We start from the raw sequence: 17,868 nt of genomic DNA, 5'->3' as shown, positions 1-17,868 counted from the left end.
GCCATTGTGTGACTGTCTCCACAACCAAAAAATCTACACACGGAGGGATGCATGCCTCAGCCTTCGGCAGACACTTCTATTGTCACATTCAATCTCACAGGGGTGGGTGACAGCATTATTTAATATCTCCGTGGATAAAATCAGGGGGAAAAAAAGATTTCGTCTGCATTCAGTCTCAGTAGGATGCTCACATCACGCCATGGCTGGAGCATGCCTCATACTGAGCAAGTCTCATACACCCTGGGAGAGATTCCCCTCAACCTCTCCCATCCTTTCCCAGTCTATCAAGACATTCACTTCATTTCACACTAATTTGTAGGTCCTGCATTATTAAATAAACTGACAAATGCAAAGCCTTGCTTACTGTGAGAAGCCATCTCCTGGTTTATGCAGCAATATTGGTGCCAATACAGTTTTATGTTGACAGAGTGTTTTTATCCGTGCACTTTTAGACTCCAGGGAGCTGATAAATGCCAGGGCTAAGAGGTTTTATGCTCTGATTAAAAGAAATGAAGTAATTGCCATGGAGAGGCTGGAACACAAAAGAACATGGCTATCTCCATTTACATTGCAACCACTGTCAGCACAGGCCAGAACAACGGTATCTGGGAAAGAGTCCTGCTCTCTCCAGAAGACAGATTAATCCAGTGTGCAGGAAAACGCTTCAAACTGAGAAAGCGACACTCTGAATTGTAACAGGCTCCAAAAACTTGGTGCCAAGCCACAAGCTCAAGCCAGTGCCCTTGGGGAAAAAAAGAGGAATGTTAAGATAGAAGCAAACTGCCTCACTTTAGGTCTCGCTGCTCAGCTGGATCTGTTAAAGGCAATTTTCTCCTTGGTTCAGTGGATGCACTTTTTGAAAGCCAAAGGAGCGACAAGAGTTAAAAATAGAGTCATGAGTAAAAATAAGACTTGGGGAGGAGTTCCAAGCTGGGAATTTGTGCAGGCCATTAGAGGAATTTTTAGAATTCCCACTTCCAGCAGATGCCCCCAAGCTCACAGATTTCTCCTCCATCTCTTTACCTGCAGCCGCCTCAGCTCACAGTGCTCCCACAGTGGCTTTCCCCATATGCACAACCACAAATTCAGGGTTACAAACAGAACCTGAGAAAAGTCTGACACACCTTCATCAAGCTGCTTCTTCTGTTTAGCCTTAACAGAAATCGCACAGCCAAAAATTCACAAAAGAGGCTTTAATTTTCACTAGTTAGAATGGTGTAATACTGCAGCAAAATTACTGCCATGAATTCCATACAGTGAAAGTTTCCAGCAATTAAATTCACTGACACACTGTGGAGGTACAGTCCTGCAGTGCCGTTTCCACCACTCAATCTCAAATGCACCTTTGCTTTTTTCCTCAAAGGATGTCCAGATTGAGATGTACATTCCTCATTTACATTTAAGAATTACATTTCATCTGGAACAAGAAACAGGAATTGTGTCAAGCAGTAGGAAACACACAGGAACATAAGGTCACGAAAGTCAAAGATTGAATAAGACCTTCTTAACAACTGTTCACAGGCAGTTTAGATAGAGGAATGGCAGACAGGAAGGAGTCATTATAAAAGAATGGAAGTCTTTCTTCCCTGCTACATGATTTAAATTTTTCATGTATACCAAACCAGCTCCTTGCAGGGAGGTGCCCCATTCACTCCAACCCTCAGGCTACATTCCACAGCTGATCAATCTTTTGGTTTTTATCTCCTGGTGTAACTCTCCAGCGAAACTTAGGAGCGTTTGTTTCATGGGAACGCAGTGATGTCATCCAGCTCATAATTGAAGCACTCAACAATCAACAGAATTATTCATAATATGCATTAATATTATTGTCAAAGGCAAGTGCTTTGATCTCGCTGAAACAAATCTCTTTTTATTTGGCTTGTTTTGCTTCCAGCATTTTCTCCTCGAAAAATTCCCAAGAAATTTTGCTACTTCATCCTGGGTCAGGAGGCAATGAAGTTTAAGTGTCAGAAATTCCCACAGAAACAAAATCTCACGTTACGACCAGGTCAGGTTCTTCTCTATTATTTATTCATTTACTTCCATTTCTTCAAGTCATCAGCTGCCTCTACAGAAACGGAAGTGCTTCCTGCCACCGTGGTGAACGCTCTGACCTAGGTTTAGTGGCCCTGCTGTGGCTGATGAAAGGTGTAGGGTTGGGCCTTCTGCATGTTGGAAGAAAGAATTTGTAAAGAGAGAATTTTGCACATCTCACAACGCTGCTTTCGCAGGATTTGCAGAGAGATGGATTTCATCATTTAAATGTTGCACAGATAAACCACGAGTAGTTCAGTCTAGGGGAATGTGTACAATCACAGACAAAATAAATCCTCTGAAATTCATAGACCAGTCAACCTTAAATCTATTTATCAACTAAAAACTGCTCAGCAGAAAAAATACACGAACAGGTACCTAGTGCCAGTGAGCCTTAATACAAAAAAGCCAATCCCTGGCATCCTTGTGGGAGAGAAACACAAGCAGCTTTCTCTAGGCTGGCAGAAACACTTGGAGTTACAGCTATTTGCAGCCTCTCCCAGAACAGCATCAAAAGCTCCATGCAATTACAAATCCTAAGTGTTATCTTGGCCCCATTATGGAAAAAACTGTAGGATTTCACCGTATAAAGTTTGCTCCTTTGAGCGTTTTAGGAGCCACTCCCTACCTTCCATCAGCTGCCACACAACTGAATTATTTACACCTCATTTGAAATAGAACAGCAGGCATTAAGGGTACCAGGAAACTTAAAAAAGGAAACAGGGCAACTTCAGATTTTAAACAGAAACAGGTGTTATGTCCTGTAAAAGGGCTTATTGTCCTCTGCAGAGAGGAGAGCTACCTAGAAAATACTGCTTGCAACATGTTCTACCTCCTGGTGGAAAACCGACACCTTTCATTCCAAGATGCAATGCCAGGCATAGATATTCCAAAATAATAAACAATGCTACAGGCACTCCTCCCTCACACAACAGTCACTGCCTCATCCCTAAACTCCCAGCACACTGGCTTGACCCACTGCTGTGCCTCTACCAGCAGGACAGGGCACTAAAGAAGAGACGTCATCACACACAGATACGGCTCTTCCCAATTAAATATGGGATTGAAAATATTACACATGTATAAGGATGTTTGCCAAGCTGGCAGGACTGGACAAGAGCTCTGCCCCCAGCTAGAGGTGGCACAAAGGACTGGAAAGGCACTACAAGATCCACAGCAAAGGCACTACAAGATCCACGGGAAGAACACAATACTGAGGGAAAGGAGAACTGGAGAAAAATTGTACTCAGGATAGGAAAACAGCACACTGGGAAAAGAAGGATAAACAAATATCACAAGTTCTAAATGTACTCTCTAAAAGTCTTGGCTTACTTAATAATCTGCAATAATAATAGTAATAATCAAAAACTCAGAATAGTTTGGGTTGGAAGGGACCTTTAATGGTCATCTTGTCCAACCCCTGCCATGGGCAGGGACACCTTCAACCAGAACAGGTTGCTCAGAGTCCCATTAAACCCTGAATGTTTCAGGGATGGGGCATAATTCTTGATTTCTGGAAAGAAGAGTGAAGTCTGCAGGAACATGTATGAAATAAAATACTGCAAGAGGATCAGGGGGGAAACACACCACACAGTACCCTTTTCCCCATGGTCTATCCCCATGCAGGACTGTTTCCAGGACACCTCTGTTGCTGCAGCTCCTGTCAGCAGTGACTGCAGCAGACATCTCCAGACAGATCTGTATGAGCTAAAGCAACTGTCTTAACAGCTTTTCTTTGCATGACTGCTTCCAAGACTTCCAGCTCACCCCAGTTTGGGTTGGGCCAGGGCAGCCACTCAAACACCCTCTCTGCCATCCAGCTCAACTGAAGCAGAGCAAGGAGCATCCACAGGAGCAGTCTGACCGGCTGATCTTTCCTTAAATGACTTTTACCATCAGATATGCCCATTTCCTTCTGATGGATCTGTCCACCCTTCACCAGAGGCCTTTCAAAAACCACCTCACACGTCAGTGATAAATCGGTGAGGTCTGTGCACTCCACTTCCAAGCCTATAAACTTGCTGATACAAAAATCTGACTAGCTGATGCCAAGAACTTTATCTGATCTATTGATTCTGAGGACTTCACAGACAAATGATTTATATCTGCTGATTGTCATTATTCCAAGTATTTTAAGATAACAAGACATAATACACTCTGGGTTGGTTTTTCATTTTGGTTTGTGGTTTGTTTATTGTTGGGGTTTTTTGTTTGTTTTATGAACCGTGGAGCTTTTTGAAGCTAACATTTTTATGTAGGTTTCTCCTTGATCATTAAACTATTTCTTTGGATATGCAGTTATGCCTAAAGTTTACTCAAGGCTACCAGGAAAGTTACCTGCAATTTGCACTGAGCCATCTTCTCCAAGAAGAATATTTCCTGCTTTCACATCCCTGCAAAAAGATAAAGCAACAGTAAGTGTTAAGTCATTAAATCTTTCCTTCAACCTACAAAAATACATTAACAGGTTATTATTTCTTATACTTTGTTTCTGACATCAGTACTTCTTGCCTCAAATAATGCAGAAATAGTAGGGACTTAACATCAATTGTAACTTCAGTAGACAGGCACTAAGTAGTATTTGTATGATTTATACTTCAGGTACTACACACAGAAAAAAAAAATTAAAACTGCAGAAGGTACCCTTAAAAATGCAAGGAAACCTGGTTTGTCCCAGGTTCTTAGAGTTAGCTAAAAAAGTGAAAAGTGAACCTAGTACTGGCTGGATACTCATGTACCCCTTTAGGAGGAGAGACTTCAAGAGACAGTGAATTGATCTTGTCTCACTTCCACTGAATGCATCCTGTTCTCCCCCAGCCCCACATCTCACTGCTCTCCAGCCCTGCCCAGGAAATCAGTATAGCCCCATACACTAGTCAAAATCCAGAGAGCAGAAAAATGTTGTTTGCTCCTAGCTTAATGAGCAGAACCACATTATCCTGGTCAGTGAAAAAATGTCTCCATGTTATCTTTTTTTTTTAATGAACAAGCACCCAAGAGCATCCAGTATGTGCTATGAATGTTTTGTACTATCCTCTTTCTAGCCAGAAGCTCTGGTTTTCAGGTTAACAGCAACAGTTTTCCATCCTTGAGGGGAATGCTACTTTCACTGCAAACACTTTGAAGTTTTCCAGTTTGTTTTCACAGGCTGCTCCCCACGCCAAGCCAAGAGCAGCACTTCATAGTTGACACTCCTGTTCATCAGCATGGCTGCTAAGCTTGCACTGCCCAGGAGCCCCTGTGAAACAGGAGCAAAAAGAGGAAAACAACCCCAAAACAAGCAGATTTTCCCTCCACTGCCTTTGGCAAATATTCCAAATCCTTTCACATACAGAAAAGTCCAAAGCTATTTTTTCCTCTCCTCCCTAGTGCATCATGAGAACAGAACTGGTGAGATGGCCTGGCCAAAGAGCTCCAGTCAGGCCCTGGAAATCTCCTCCTTCCTGGCTTTGCTATTCTGAAGAGGAGGCTGGGCCACTGCCAGTTCCAGGCCAGGATAATTTTAAACACATCCTCTCCAGCACAAGCATTTGTCAGATTCTTCCCAATACTCAGTCTAGGACAATGGCATGACAAGGCTTTTCCCCAGCACACTGCAGAACAAAAACTGTCCATAAGACAGTCTCACTAAAGATGAACAGCAAACTGCAGCTGACAGCACCTTTAGCCTTCTAACAGGTATTTCAAATCCTGCCAAATGTACATGTCTTGCTACCAGTGCCCATCCTGGAGCCTAATCCCAGTTTGAAGAACAGGTGTGAGAGCAAGTACAGGAAAAATTCTAATTTGCTTTGATAATGAAGATGTGTCATATAACTTCACAGTTTCATACAGATCTGATAGCCTCAAGAAGCTGACTTTCCCTTCCAGAAGCATGATTTTTGCTTTCTTCCTGCAACCAGCACCTGTAGCTGCTGCAGACAGCACAGCATCCGTGGATGGAGGCTCTTAAACACATGAAGGACCTAAAGGGATTAAATGCAGAAGTCACCAGGTGGCTACACCACCCCCTTAGCATCTATTGGTCAAATCCAATATAATTGGTGCTGTTGAACTAATTGTCATGAGAGACACAAACCTGACTGAGCCCTGCACTCCCACAAAGTGTTCATGGACCATAACAAGGAGGAATGGAAAAGCTCCCTGCCAATATTTAGGTAGAAGATGCCTTTGGGATCCAGCCCCAGGAGCACAGTGCCAAAGTCTGCTGTGTCCTAGGCAAGGAGCTGGCTCACACGGTGTGAAATGTGCCTGGCACAGGCACAGCCACCTCCAGGAATCCCCCAAACACCAGTCCTAGTTCAGAGGGAACACAGGGCGTTCAGGAAACTCTCCAATCCTACTGGAAATGTTTACCCACAGCTGATTCTCCTGTGACAGCCAGGATGCACGAGGCCCTGCCAGTTCCAGGTTACAGGGAAAGAAACAGCATGCACGAGGTTGCCTGTTGAAGTTATTAATTGTCTTACTGGAGTAAGAGTAATTTCCTCTTCCATCTGTACTTCAAGGCAGCCCAGGATGCTGGACCATTTCCCCAGTAAGCTGGGCCATGCAGTATTGTGTAGCCTTTCCAAACTTCCCCTCTGGCGGAACTGCACGTGTGGCTCACCAAGCCCCCACGACCGACCCCACTCAGCCACGAAGGAAGTGCCAGGGAAGATTTTAAGCAAAACTATGGATGAAGTCTCAACTATCATGCACTTCACAGTCCAAAACAACTCAGGCAGGTCTCCCTGGTGCAGTAACAGCTGCCAGAAACCAGCAGGCATTCCCTATCACAAAACCATCCCACCACAACAGAGCAAGCTGGACAGGCTTAGAATGCCAGAAGTAGTGAAACAAGCTCTCAAATTGAATCTCATAGAAAAAATGAGCCCAAGGACTCCAGGCCCTTAACCCCCTCAAATCAAGAGGCTTGTTTTCTTTTTAATGTCAGCTTGGATTAATTAAAATTCACATATTTTCTCATTGGAAACAAAAGTCAGTAAATATGATGCTTAAAGCTGGTTCAAGAAATTAAAACAAGTCACAGCCACAATATGAAATCCGGGAGGCCAAAACAGCACTGCCAAATATCCAAGTCAAACTGCAGAATTAAATCACCGCTTCATGTGGCACTTCCTCCCAGTGATCAGCCCTCTGCAAAGGCCATTACTCATCCCAGCCCAGCACACTCCACCCCAGAGCAGCAAAACTCATGGGGCAGCAAGATGTCTGTGGACATTGACTCCATTGAGGAGTCACTGTGCCATAGAAGCAATTCCCAGCTTTCCCATTCCCCACCCCAGTGTAACAGGGCGTTACAAAGGCACAAATCCCTTTCTTTTAGCATACACTGGTGCAGTGGCAGCATCTTTGAAGTAGGTTCCCCTATAAAATCATACTTAAAATTAATTAACTGCATTTAAAGCAATGGGGCAGGGGAAAGACGATCAGTGCTTTCCTGTTTATTTTCATCAGGAGATGCTTATAAACTTGTGAGGTGAATGGCGAGAAGTTTGTTACTCCAGGATATAGTTATTGCCAAGTGTAACAATTTGAAGGCACTTCCCCTTAATGTGGTAATGGCCATATCCTGGGCTGATACACTGATGGTCTGCCTCTGGCATAATTACTATAGTGGAAACAGGAAGCAGCTTTAGGCTTTAGCGTAAACAATAATTATATCACATTTTAAATGAAGTTACAGAAGGCCAGAGTAAGCTTTCTTGTCAATAGCTTAACAAATGCTACAGTAGCTGTGGGCACTCCTGCTCCACAGCTGTCATCTTCCTCTCCTCTAAAGCCTCCAAGAACCCTTCCACAAAATAACCATTATGTTTTTATTTACCTTGTACTCCACAGCCAGAGTGGGAAGAGCGGTTTGGACTCGCTCCAGTGCAGAGCTGGCTTCTGCACATCAGCCTTGAAAAGTTCCACAGCAGGGCAGAAACCCTTCTTCATCTGCATTCCAAACTGTCCCAGTTTGACCAGACATGAGCTACATCACATTAATGCCTCCAGGTTGGGGCTGGGCCATAGGAATGAGGTGCTGTATGACCAAATCTCATCCCAACAACAAAATTACAGCTGAGCTCCAGCTACAGGAGACTTGGGAGCACAGGAAGGCAATGAGATGATGCTCCCCAGTTTTAAGCACCATGTTCCCACATTCCCCACGATTAATTTTGCAATGGGGCACAGGGAAACTACATGAACTGTATCCTGGTGGCTTGTTCCCACTCTAAAAAGAGTCCTTAAAATCCTCCTAAATTATCAGATCTGCCCTCATCTGTAGCCCTCAATCCTTGGCCCCACACCATAGTGGTTGTTACAGCCACTGCAAACACAATAGAAGGGACCTGAGCAAAGAGTGTCAACCCCAGGAGCTCTGCAACCCAGCAGTGAGAAGAAAACTGTCACAGGAGAGGGGAAACAGATAAGCTGTTTACTCTATCTTTGCTTCCAACCTGCTGGCATGTGCCTTTAGAGCACAAAGCTGGCTGTAAGCACAGCCGTGAGTCATTTGCCCATTAGATGCAATTTACATCAACTGCAACAATAAATTTTCATGGACTGAACTCTATAGTGCATAATTTGGCATGAGGAAGGAGTGGTTGGTCCTGCCAAGTTTCATTTAAAAAAACAGAAGGTGAAAGATGCAACAATTACTGTTTTCTGTTAATGGTAATGAATAACTCAAAATATTTATGCTGAATGCCACCAATTGCTGGAGTTGACATGGTTCTGAGTAATTTGTAAAATACTTCCAGGACAGTATCTCTACATACAGTTAAATATGAGGCAATCTGTGACATTTTAAACCAAATGAGTGCTATTGTCTCTCTACCAGCAAACATTCCTCTTCCTTCAATAATATGCTGTACCTGTGTCACCTCTTCCCTTTGCCTTATAAGCAAAGATATAAAAAGCTGGTGACAGGCAAGAGCTTTACCATTTAGAGCTGCAAAATGTAAACTAGGCTTGGAGCGTGCAGGCAGATCAGTATTTTTACACCCTCAAACGTCAGCACGTTCAGTACAACATAGGAGAAGGCATTCAAAGCCATTGTATTGGAAGTGCTGTGCATTAGCATGTCCTTGTTCCTGCTCAGAAAAGCTGTGTGCACCAACATTTTCATGCCACAGTGTTGAACATAAAATCCCAAACTCTTGGGTGAGGTGCAATTACTGCCTGTTACAGTGTTGTACGTAACTGCAGAGTTGGACTCAGAAACATCTTCCAGAGCTTGAAGGTTTTCCAATGGCAGAGAGCTGGCAGAGCAGCTTCCATACTCCCTGCTGAGCCAGGCATAAATAGAGGGAAGAGAGGGCCAAGTCCACAGCTTGCTTCATCCCTGCTCATCCACAGCCCTCTCAGCAGGTCCTCGTGGCCACTGGCAGCTCGGCCCAGCAGCAGCAGCCAGGCTGCCATAAATTCCAGCAGGGACCAGCCCAGTGACATGCTTTATTGCCCAGGATCAGGGAAGCACAGTGACTGCTTCTTCCCTCTTCTCCGAGCTGCTCTGTCAGCTGCTGGGCTGTGGTAAAAGACCAGGACCTCGACACAGGAGCTGAGCCAGTAGCACAAGGCAACTCATAATTAACTTCAAGGCTCAAACAGTAGAAGCATTTATGAAGCTGCAATGTCATGGGGGCTACATAGGTGGAAATAATTAAAGGCTTTTGAATTATCATTTTAATGGCTGGACAAAGTTAGAAGAATAATCCAATGTTACTGGGAATCTTAAAATTTTTGGTTTTTTTTTTTTTTTTTTTTTAAAGCAGTCTGAAGCAAGGCTTGAAAGGCAGAAGTGACTGACAGACAGACTGTGGCTTTGCAAACAGAGCCATGCATAGACAAAGCCCACTGGAAAGCACTGTCAGCTTCTGTCACAGAGAGCTTTATGAGTACAGCAAGTACTTGTTTTCTCCCTGCCCTACCCATAAGATCCAGGCAGATCGCTCTGAGTGCAGCAAAGAAACTTCCTGGGAGAGATAACTCCATCCTGTCGCCTGGCATAGGCAAACAGAAACCCCAGTAAGGGCTGCATGAGAAATTCATCTCCCATTGCACTTCATTGTAAAAACATAAAACATCTTTCAGAGGCTCCATAATGTGCTTACTTGGTACAAACCCTCTCAATTTTCTGCCCTTTAGTGCTGTAGAAGTGGACTGCTGCTTTAAGTAGAGGGTTTGAGGCCCAAGAAAGCATGACTCAAATTTGATTTCCTTTAGGTTAACTCGCTGTGTCAGCTCAGACAAGGGACAACTCACTAAAGAAAGCTGCAGGAGATATGCCTGAAATTCACTGTCATCTTGGTTGTCTGAATAGCTATGGGGGCTGGGAAGATGCTGAGGCAGTACAGAAAGAGTTGCAGACTTTGGGCTAACTTGGTGCAAGCCTCTGTTATGAAGGGAGACAGGCAGCAGTGTGTCACATCCCTCACTGTGTCCCTGTCTGTCACACAGCCACCGTTATCGCAGCGCCTGCAATTTTCCTTTATCTCAGCAAATTACATCCAGCTCACACTTCTCGTTCCTGTGCCAACTTTGTTTCTGATGGCTTGGCACTCTCATTAATTCCTTCTCTTCCCACGTGGTTCAATACTAACAGAGGATTAAAGAGAGGTGTGGTTTAAGGCCAGATCCTGCCTGCCTTGGACTCCACCTCCTATCCATGGCCAAACCTCCAGCCCAGCAGCAGTGCTCAAGTAACCTCAACGTGAGGCAAGTTGCTCCAGCTAAATCCAAACTCTCAAAAAACAGTTTTCAAACACATCAGCTCCTTCTGCCAGAAAATAATGCTACAAGCACCGGACCTCCAAACGTGGAGATGATCTAATTACACCAATCCTCACAGCCCCACTTCTTCCTCCTGCAAAAGAGGCCTTTGCTTCACCCATCCACCCCAAAGCACATCACTGCTGTAACATCAGCTCATGGCAAGGAGGATTTGCCACACAGCCCATGCTTCTGATTGCCACACAGCCCATGCTTCTGATAACCTTCAGCAGTTAAGGCAAGAGAGAAGCTACATCTCCAACTTCATACACCACATTTAAAGTTTCCCCTATTCTGTCAGAACTTCATGTTTTTTCTCTTGTATAAGGAAAAGACTCTGCCCAGCAGGCTTTGAAATCAAGCTTTTATACACTGAACAGCAGCTAAAAATGTACCAGGACTTCTTCCACAAATTCATCTATTCAGCCCTTCCATTTCCTGATCCTACCTCCTAAGGACTGCAGTGGGGACAAGGCACAAAGACCCTTTAACGGCTGCTGCCTGAAAAGCAACACACAGAGCAAGCTGTGGAGTCACAACGTCTGTTCCTACCCCTGGAGGCCCAGATATTTTTGGGATACCCTGCCTTAGTCATTGGTAACAGAAAGAAAGAGTCAAGTTATAACATGGTCTTATTTCAGTATTTCATGTCAAATTCTTTCATGTGGAAGGAGGTGGGTTTGCTTCACGTGGCAATACCAGTGACACCACCATACTGCAGTAGGTCTTGGCACGTCATAACATGTTCCTAGTGCTCTAAGAAATAGCAATTTCCAAAAAATTACCATGTGTACATCACCCCAGTTTGAGTACAAGCTGCATCAGGTGGCAGAAGAAACAGGAATGTCAGTGATTCACATATCTCCCCTCCATGACGGAAAGATGAAAGGTCATTCTGGTAAATATAGAACCAACTTGGATCAAATTAGACCCCAAAAAATTGACATAGGGGAGCTCAAAAAGGTCTCCATTTCCCAAAGGCAGTAAGCACCCTGTTCTGGAGAAGCAGTAAGTATATCTCTATACACACAAGGTCCAAGGCATTCCCCATGCAGCCAAGAGCTGTCCCTATCTACATAGCCACCCACAGCTCCTGCTCAGCCATGTCTGCAACGTGACACAGGAGGAGAAAGTCAAGACAGCCAGAGCTCACAAAAGACCTGTCAGCAAGACTTCCTTCTCCAAAATCTGTAATATGACAGTTTTAAGCATGACCAGCATAGGAAGAAAGATCTCTATTTCATCCAGTTATTCCCATAAAATGGAGAAAGCAGTTATTAAATCAGGTATCTGTACAATGGAAACAAGTCCTCTCTGCACTCCCAGTCTCCCTTGGTGATGCTTTCCAGACTACCATGAAGAGATAGATTTCTCTATGGCAGTTCCTTGTTTGTTGTCCTAAATGTGTGTGGATTTTGTCTCACCTTTGTTTTTGAAAGTATTCGCTTTACCTTTTAATATCAATGCTTTATTAGAACTATGTAAGGCAGGATATAATTCAATTCAGTAAACATACAAAAATAATTTCTGATGCAGCCTTGCAAAGTTTTCAAGTGTGTTTAATATGTTACCACACAAATTTAGCAAATGGTCCTTTTCTCCTGCTTTAGCATAACACACAAATGAAAAGACTGCAGTGGTCTGAAGAAATGTTTAAAGCATTTCCACATATGCAGCTTTTAGGATCTATGAAGGCCAGAAATCTTGGTGCACCAAAACAGGGAACACTATCCAAAGGCATCTTTTTGAAGTGAGTTGTATTCACATCATGTATTATTCACAGTAGAACAGATGAACAAGACAATTTAAACAATTACTTTGCTGCTGGAGAGATGCTGCAAGAGCCTGTACTGGGTGACCTAGTCTCAGCAATCTACACCAGATTAAGGCATTGACACGAGAAAGATGTCACAAACAGTGTTGTACATGTGTGAATGGCACTTGGTTTCTTCAGAGTAAAAGCTAAGAGTCTGTTACATTTTCACTTGGTACATGTAATGCTGCAGACAGTGAACGATTATTCCCCCGGGAAACACATCAAATTCAAATACTCCTGACAATTTGAGAATTGCTAGAAACCACCATTATTTGAGTATACAACTCAGTTATGGATCACTGACCAAAAACCTGTCAGTGCTGTTGAACCTTTAGATCACCCAACCTCTATTTTCCCACTCTTCATTGTATTTTTCCTGCTTCTCATCTCCATGTAGCAAGGCGGAGAGAAAAACCTAAAAACTCCCCTCCCTTTTATAAAAGGCCAGAGTAGTTCTACCGAACAGCTGATTTTCCTTTGGACTAAGCCAAACTTACTTTGAGTAACTGCAGGACACCCAGTGATAAAGTTCAGAGGTAGCACCTGGGTGTGAGGGAAATGACAGTGGGGCAAACACCTGATTGCAACAGCCACACCTTCAGGCATCCCCCTGGAGCCCACCTGGACCCTTGCATTGCAGGGAGTTGCCAAGAGTTGGGGCATATCCTGGAGACGTTGCAGGCCCCCAGCACCCCTGTGATTTCAGCAGCCATATCTACCATCAGAGGTTGAAATCCCAGGTTTTTAGACTTCAGAGTAAAGACTGTCTTTATCCACTTTGAGGAAAACTGTCTCCACAGGAGTTATTGTTTCTGGCTGTCTGCAGGTTTGGGATTTACATCTGGTTCATATTATCTCTCTGCAACCACAGGGAATTTTCTTTTTTTTTTAAACAATGAATTTCTGGATGATGCAGTGGAAGAAACAGCCACCAGGAAAACGTGCTGGTTTGCCAAACCACCACAATACACTCCAGTTGGACTGTACAGAGAGTGGGGGTTCAGTGGTCCTTGGGCCCTTGCCACTGCACAGCAAGGTGTTTATTTGGGAGAACAAATCACCCAGCAGAGTCTAGAGCAGCATCTTGTCCTCCTTCCCACAGAGACACACAACAGTAACATTTCTATTCTTCTGGCTTCTGAATTGTTTACAAATTAAAGCTCTAAAATTCATATTAACTACCAGCTCTAAAGGTTATTTCTACCCATCCCATACTATAGAAGAGACTAAAGTATCTCTCTGAATAAAAAATTCCACTTCCCACAGCTAAGCAATAGACAACTTTCAAATTACTGGTGTCCTGACTTAAAATCAGACTGGCAATTAGAGGTGGAAAGGCTCCACATCCTGTTATCCATTCCTCAATCCTCCCCTACCAAACTCCACTTCCAAAACATACTCCCCAAAGCAAGATTACAGCACTGTGGGGAGGAGAGGCTGAAGTTCTCCCACAGTATTCCTACAGAAACATGAAAGTACAGCATTTCAGAGGCACAGTGGAATCCAGTTTAACCACAATACCTGCCAGCATGGCTATCAATGCATTAATCAGCTACATGAAAATTAAGCTTGAATCCTGTACGACAGCCAAGTTCTGCCAAAATATATCCATCAGCTCCTTCATCTTAAATCCAAACCTTGCTGCTGGAGGTGAGCTCCTCCAAAATCCCACATGCAAGTATTGGTGATGTGTATGTACTCACATAGAGATACCCATTTTTCAGAAGTTATATTTACTCTTATTATGGGTAAAGAGGCAAAGAATTAAACTTTTGATTCTCTGTCAAAATCATGCTAAGGTCCAATAAAAAGAGTGAATCTATTTGGCATAAAACCACAGGAAGAATATTGTTTCCAGGGTCTCTTCAAAGCCACAAACAGCTGTCCCAGCACCCTGCTGCCAACACTGTGATTTTGAAAAGACACCAAAACTTCCCCAAACATTGTGTATGGAAGCACAAGCTGATCTAACTCAGCATATCAAACATGCTGCTGCTCCTTTCACCCTGTAAGAAGTAGAGCGGCAAACAAACTAATAGCTGGATTGCTGCCATGCCAACAGTTCAAGTGCATGCAACTCTAAACCACTTCCCAGGTTTTTTTTGTTTTTACAAAAAGACAGGCCAGTATCACTTTTATTGTCCTGCAATTGAAGAATCTGGTTATATTTGAGCAGTGTATTATTTCACCTGGACTAACTAAAATATTCAGTTACACAACAGCTAATCATGAACAGAAGATAAGCTCAGAGATAAAAATAGGGAGAAAGACAGAGAGACCTTGTAACAGTTTATCAGCATGATTCATTTGTCAGCCTGCCATACACAGCACCACCTGAAAGCCTCGAACTTCCCTCCAATAAATCTTTTTAAGCAATAAAACCTCTTGGGTTGGTTTTGCTTTAGTTTTATTTCTAAGTCATTCATCAAACTGCTGCTAATCCCCAAATACACAGAGGAATCAGAGTCCAAATGGGGAAGAGGTACAACATACCCTGAGTGTCACCCAGCCCATATTAGCCCAGCAGTGACCCCTCATAGCATGTCAGCCGTGCTTGACTTCCATAAAGAAATGTGCCCGAGCAGATTCCTGCAGGACAGCTTCATCCGAAGGCTTCCGAGTGTGGCCCTCTGTCCTCAGCGCCCTGGCTGGTGCCCAGGTACTTAACTCACTTTACATGAGCCGGATCACTGGGATTTCAAAGTCTCATTGGGATCACCATGCTACACAGGAAACCACAACAGGGACAGGAGCAGCTGCCATGGGAGAGGCGGCCAGGGACAGGCACAGGGCAGTGAAGGCAGGGAGCTTCCAACTCCCAGGAAACGGAGGCACAGGTGATTTTGGAGGAAGATGGGGACCCATTTGTAATCAATTGTTACTGTGGTATAGAGTGTTTCATGAAAATAAAACTGGTTTTGTCTTGTCCTTTGTCTTTGCCCTAAGGCCTCAGACACTTCCCAACAGCCCTTGCAAGATGAAAGCAAAAAAAACCCATCACTTTGGGCAATGTGGGAGACTTCAGCATTTGTTCCTGAACAATGGTGTCTATTCAAGTCTCAGACTCACTCTGGCTGTTAATTAGGAAAGTAAACAAGAAAAAAATCATAATTTAAGCCTTCACTAGATATTTGGCTTTCTAATCTCCTCTAGAGAATACTGTCAAACTCCTCTCCTGTCCAAAGCAGGGATTTACACTTCCACGCCAAGCCAGCTCCCCAAAACTTAATTGGAAGTGGCATTAAGTTCAAGGCAGGCATAGGCAGAGCAAGATTCAGCAGCAGCAAAATTTCATTAAGCCAGTTTTTCACGTGTTAACTTCATTTACCCATTTAAGATGATGCATAATTTAGAAGTATTGAGCAGCTCTGCTGACAGAAATATGTTCTCTGATCTCACCAATGATTTACAGCCCCACTTCTGGTCTACAGTGCCCACAAAATTACATTTGGGACCCAATATTCATCCTTTGGGCTGTGACACTGGCCTGGCTGTCCAACTTCAGATGTGGGAATTACAGTCATTCACTCATACTGTGTCTCTAATGTTATCAAGTTGCTTTCTCCAAGGTGTAACATGAGCAGAGTTGGGATATTTAGCATAACCAGCTGAACATTTTTTCTGCTGGATAGCTGCTTATTTTGGGCTGGCTGTTCCAGGTCTTAACTAAAGCCCTTCAATTTTGAATCAAGCCCTTCACAGCTGATCTTGCTCTGGCCTGAAGTTCACCCCAAGCACAGCTGCCCCACACTACAGACACAATATTTGCAGTTCAGCCATCACCTGATGTGCTTTCCTTTAGAGCCAGAAACTTTAAGCTGACCCGTGGGACCAAAGTTCAGTTATTTTAAACACTTCCTCTCAGAGCATCTCAGGCACGGCTGCAAGATTTCCACCTGCCTTTCCCATCAGGCATGACCAATATTATGACCCCTAGCATTAAGCAAAATGGGAAAACCATACAGATATTCCTACAGATGAGGAAAGGTCCCAGCTGCACTACAACTTTAAACTGTGTTTTCCTCAGCAGCAGCACACACACATCTGGATAAAATGGAACGCAGCAAAGGAACTCTATTAAGGAAACATGTCTCATCCCTCAAAGGTATGTCAGCTCGCCTTCTGCCAACAGCCAAAACAGCTTTGCATCACAGGTAGGAAACCACACAACTTTCCTTCTGTATCCCAGTTCTCCAGATTTCCCAAACCGCTGTGTCCAACACAATGAGATAATCCAAACCCTTTTCTATGCTAAAATTTTACACAATTTTTGGAGCAGCCCCAAAACACAGGGATGAAACACATGCAAAGGAGCTGATGCACAACCACAACCTTAAGCTGCAGCAATGACACAGCTTTGATTTCTTTGCTGAAGCAGGATGAGAATGGTCACAGCAGGTTTGATCCAGTTCATTTCCAAAGGATTCAGTATGAATCATATTTTCTTCAGACCAAGCAGTTTGGATTTTGTGAACACAGTATTTTTGCTGAGTGCAGTAAAAAAAAAACCCACACCACACACATAAATATTCTCTCTAATCTTCACCACATTTACTAGTCTGCCAGCCAGCCAAATAGTGAACCACCTCTCTTCAGTGCATAAAACATTATGCAGTATCTTCCAAGAAACTGAGATGTAACAGGTTTCTGCTGCTTTAACATATATATTTCAATTTCACTAGACCAGAAGATAACTAAATCAGCCACGCAAGCCAACTGCAGGTCACAGATGAACACAGTTCTGTCAGTTACTTACGGCAAAGTGAAAAGTTACCACAACCGGCAAGTAAGGTGGTTTATTACTTTACTCTAAATTCCCAGAGCTGCCTCAAGTCTTATCTCTAAAAAACAAAGTTAAGCAACCAGCTATGAAATCAAAGCTGTCTCCAATGAAGACAATGATTCTTGTTAAATCAGAATTTTAATTGAGACTGGAAACCGAAATTTGAGACTTCTTTAAGGGAGAAGAATTCCACCTGAATTATTTCCAACTGTTTCTTTCCTTTTAATCCAAAATAACCTACAAAAGCCAGTCAGTTTGATTGAAAAGATGAAATAAATACCTCTTGTATTTTCTAATTAAAATAATGTGCTGGCAAAAAAATTACCTCTTCTTGTGCAGCTATAAGAGGACAGAAACTTACTCCAGCACAGCAGCAGCAATGCTTATAATGGCATTGTACCAAAAGAGCCAAGCTCACCAATTTCCCAAGAAAGAAGAGGCTGTTCCAGCAGCAGTCTGTGGCTGGGATTGT

At 43.5% G+C, this 17,868-nt stretch overlaps 1 protein-coding gene across 1 annotated transcript in view; it reads right to left on the bottom strand.

The window, feature by feature from the left end:
* Nucleotides 1-17,868, bottom strand: part of OXSR1 (oxidative stress responsive kinase 1) — an 87,249-nt gene that overhangs the window by 28,762 nt on the left and 40,619 nt on the right. The window contains exon 5 of the mRNA XM_032098258.1: nucleotides 4,372-4,427. Within this exon, the coding sequence (XP_031954149.1) occupies nucleotides 4,372-4,427 (56 nt within the window). The remainder of the gene's footprint in view (nucleotides 1-4,371; nucleotides 4,428-17,868) is intronic.

Source organism: Corvus moneduloides, chromosome 1 (assembly GCF_009650955.1).
Source record: "Corvus moneduloides isolate bCorMon1 chromosome 1, bCorMon1.pri, whole genome shotgun sequence".
Lineage (NCBI taxonomy): Eukaryota > Metazoa > Chordata > Aves > Passeriformes > Corvidae > Corvus > Corvus moneduloides.
Note: the sequence above shows the minus strand (reverse complement) of the source record. Positions and strands in the feature narration are given on the sequence as shown.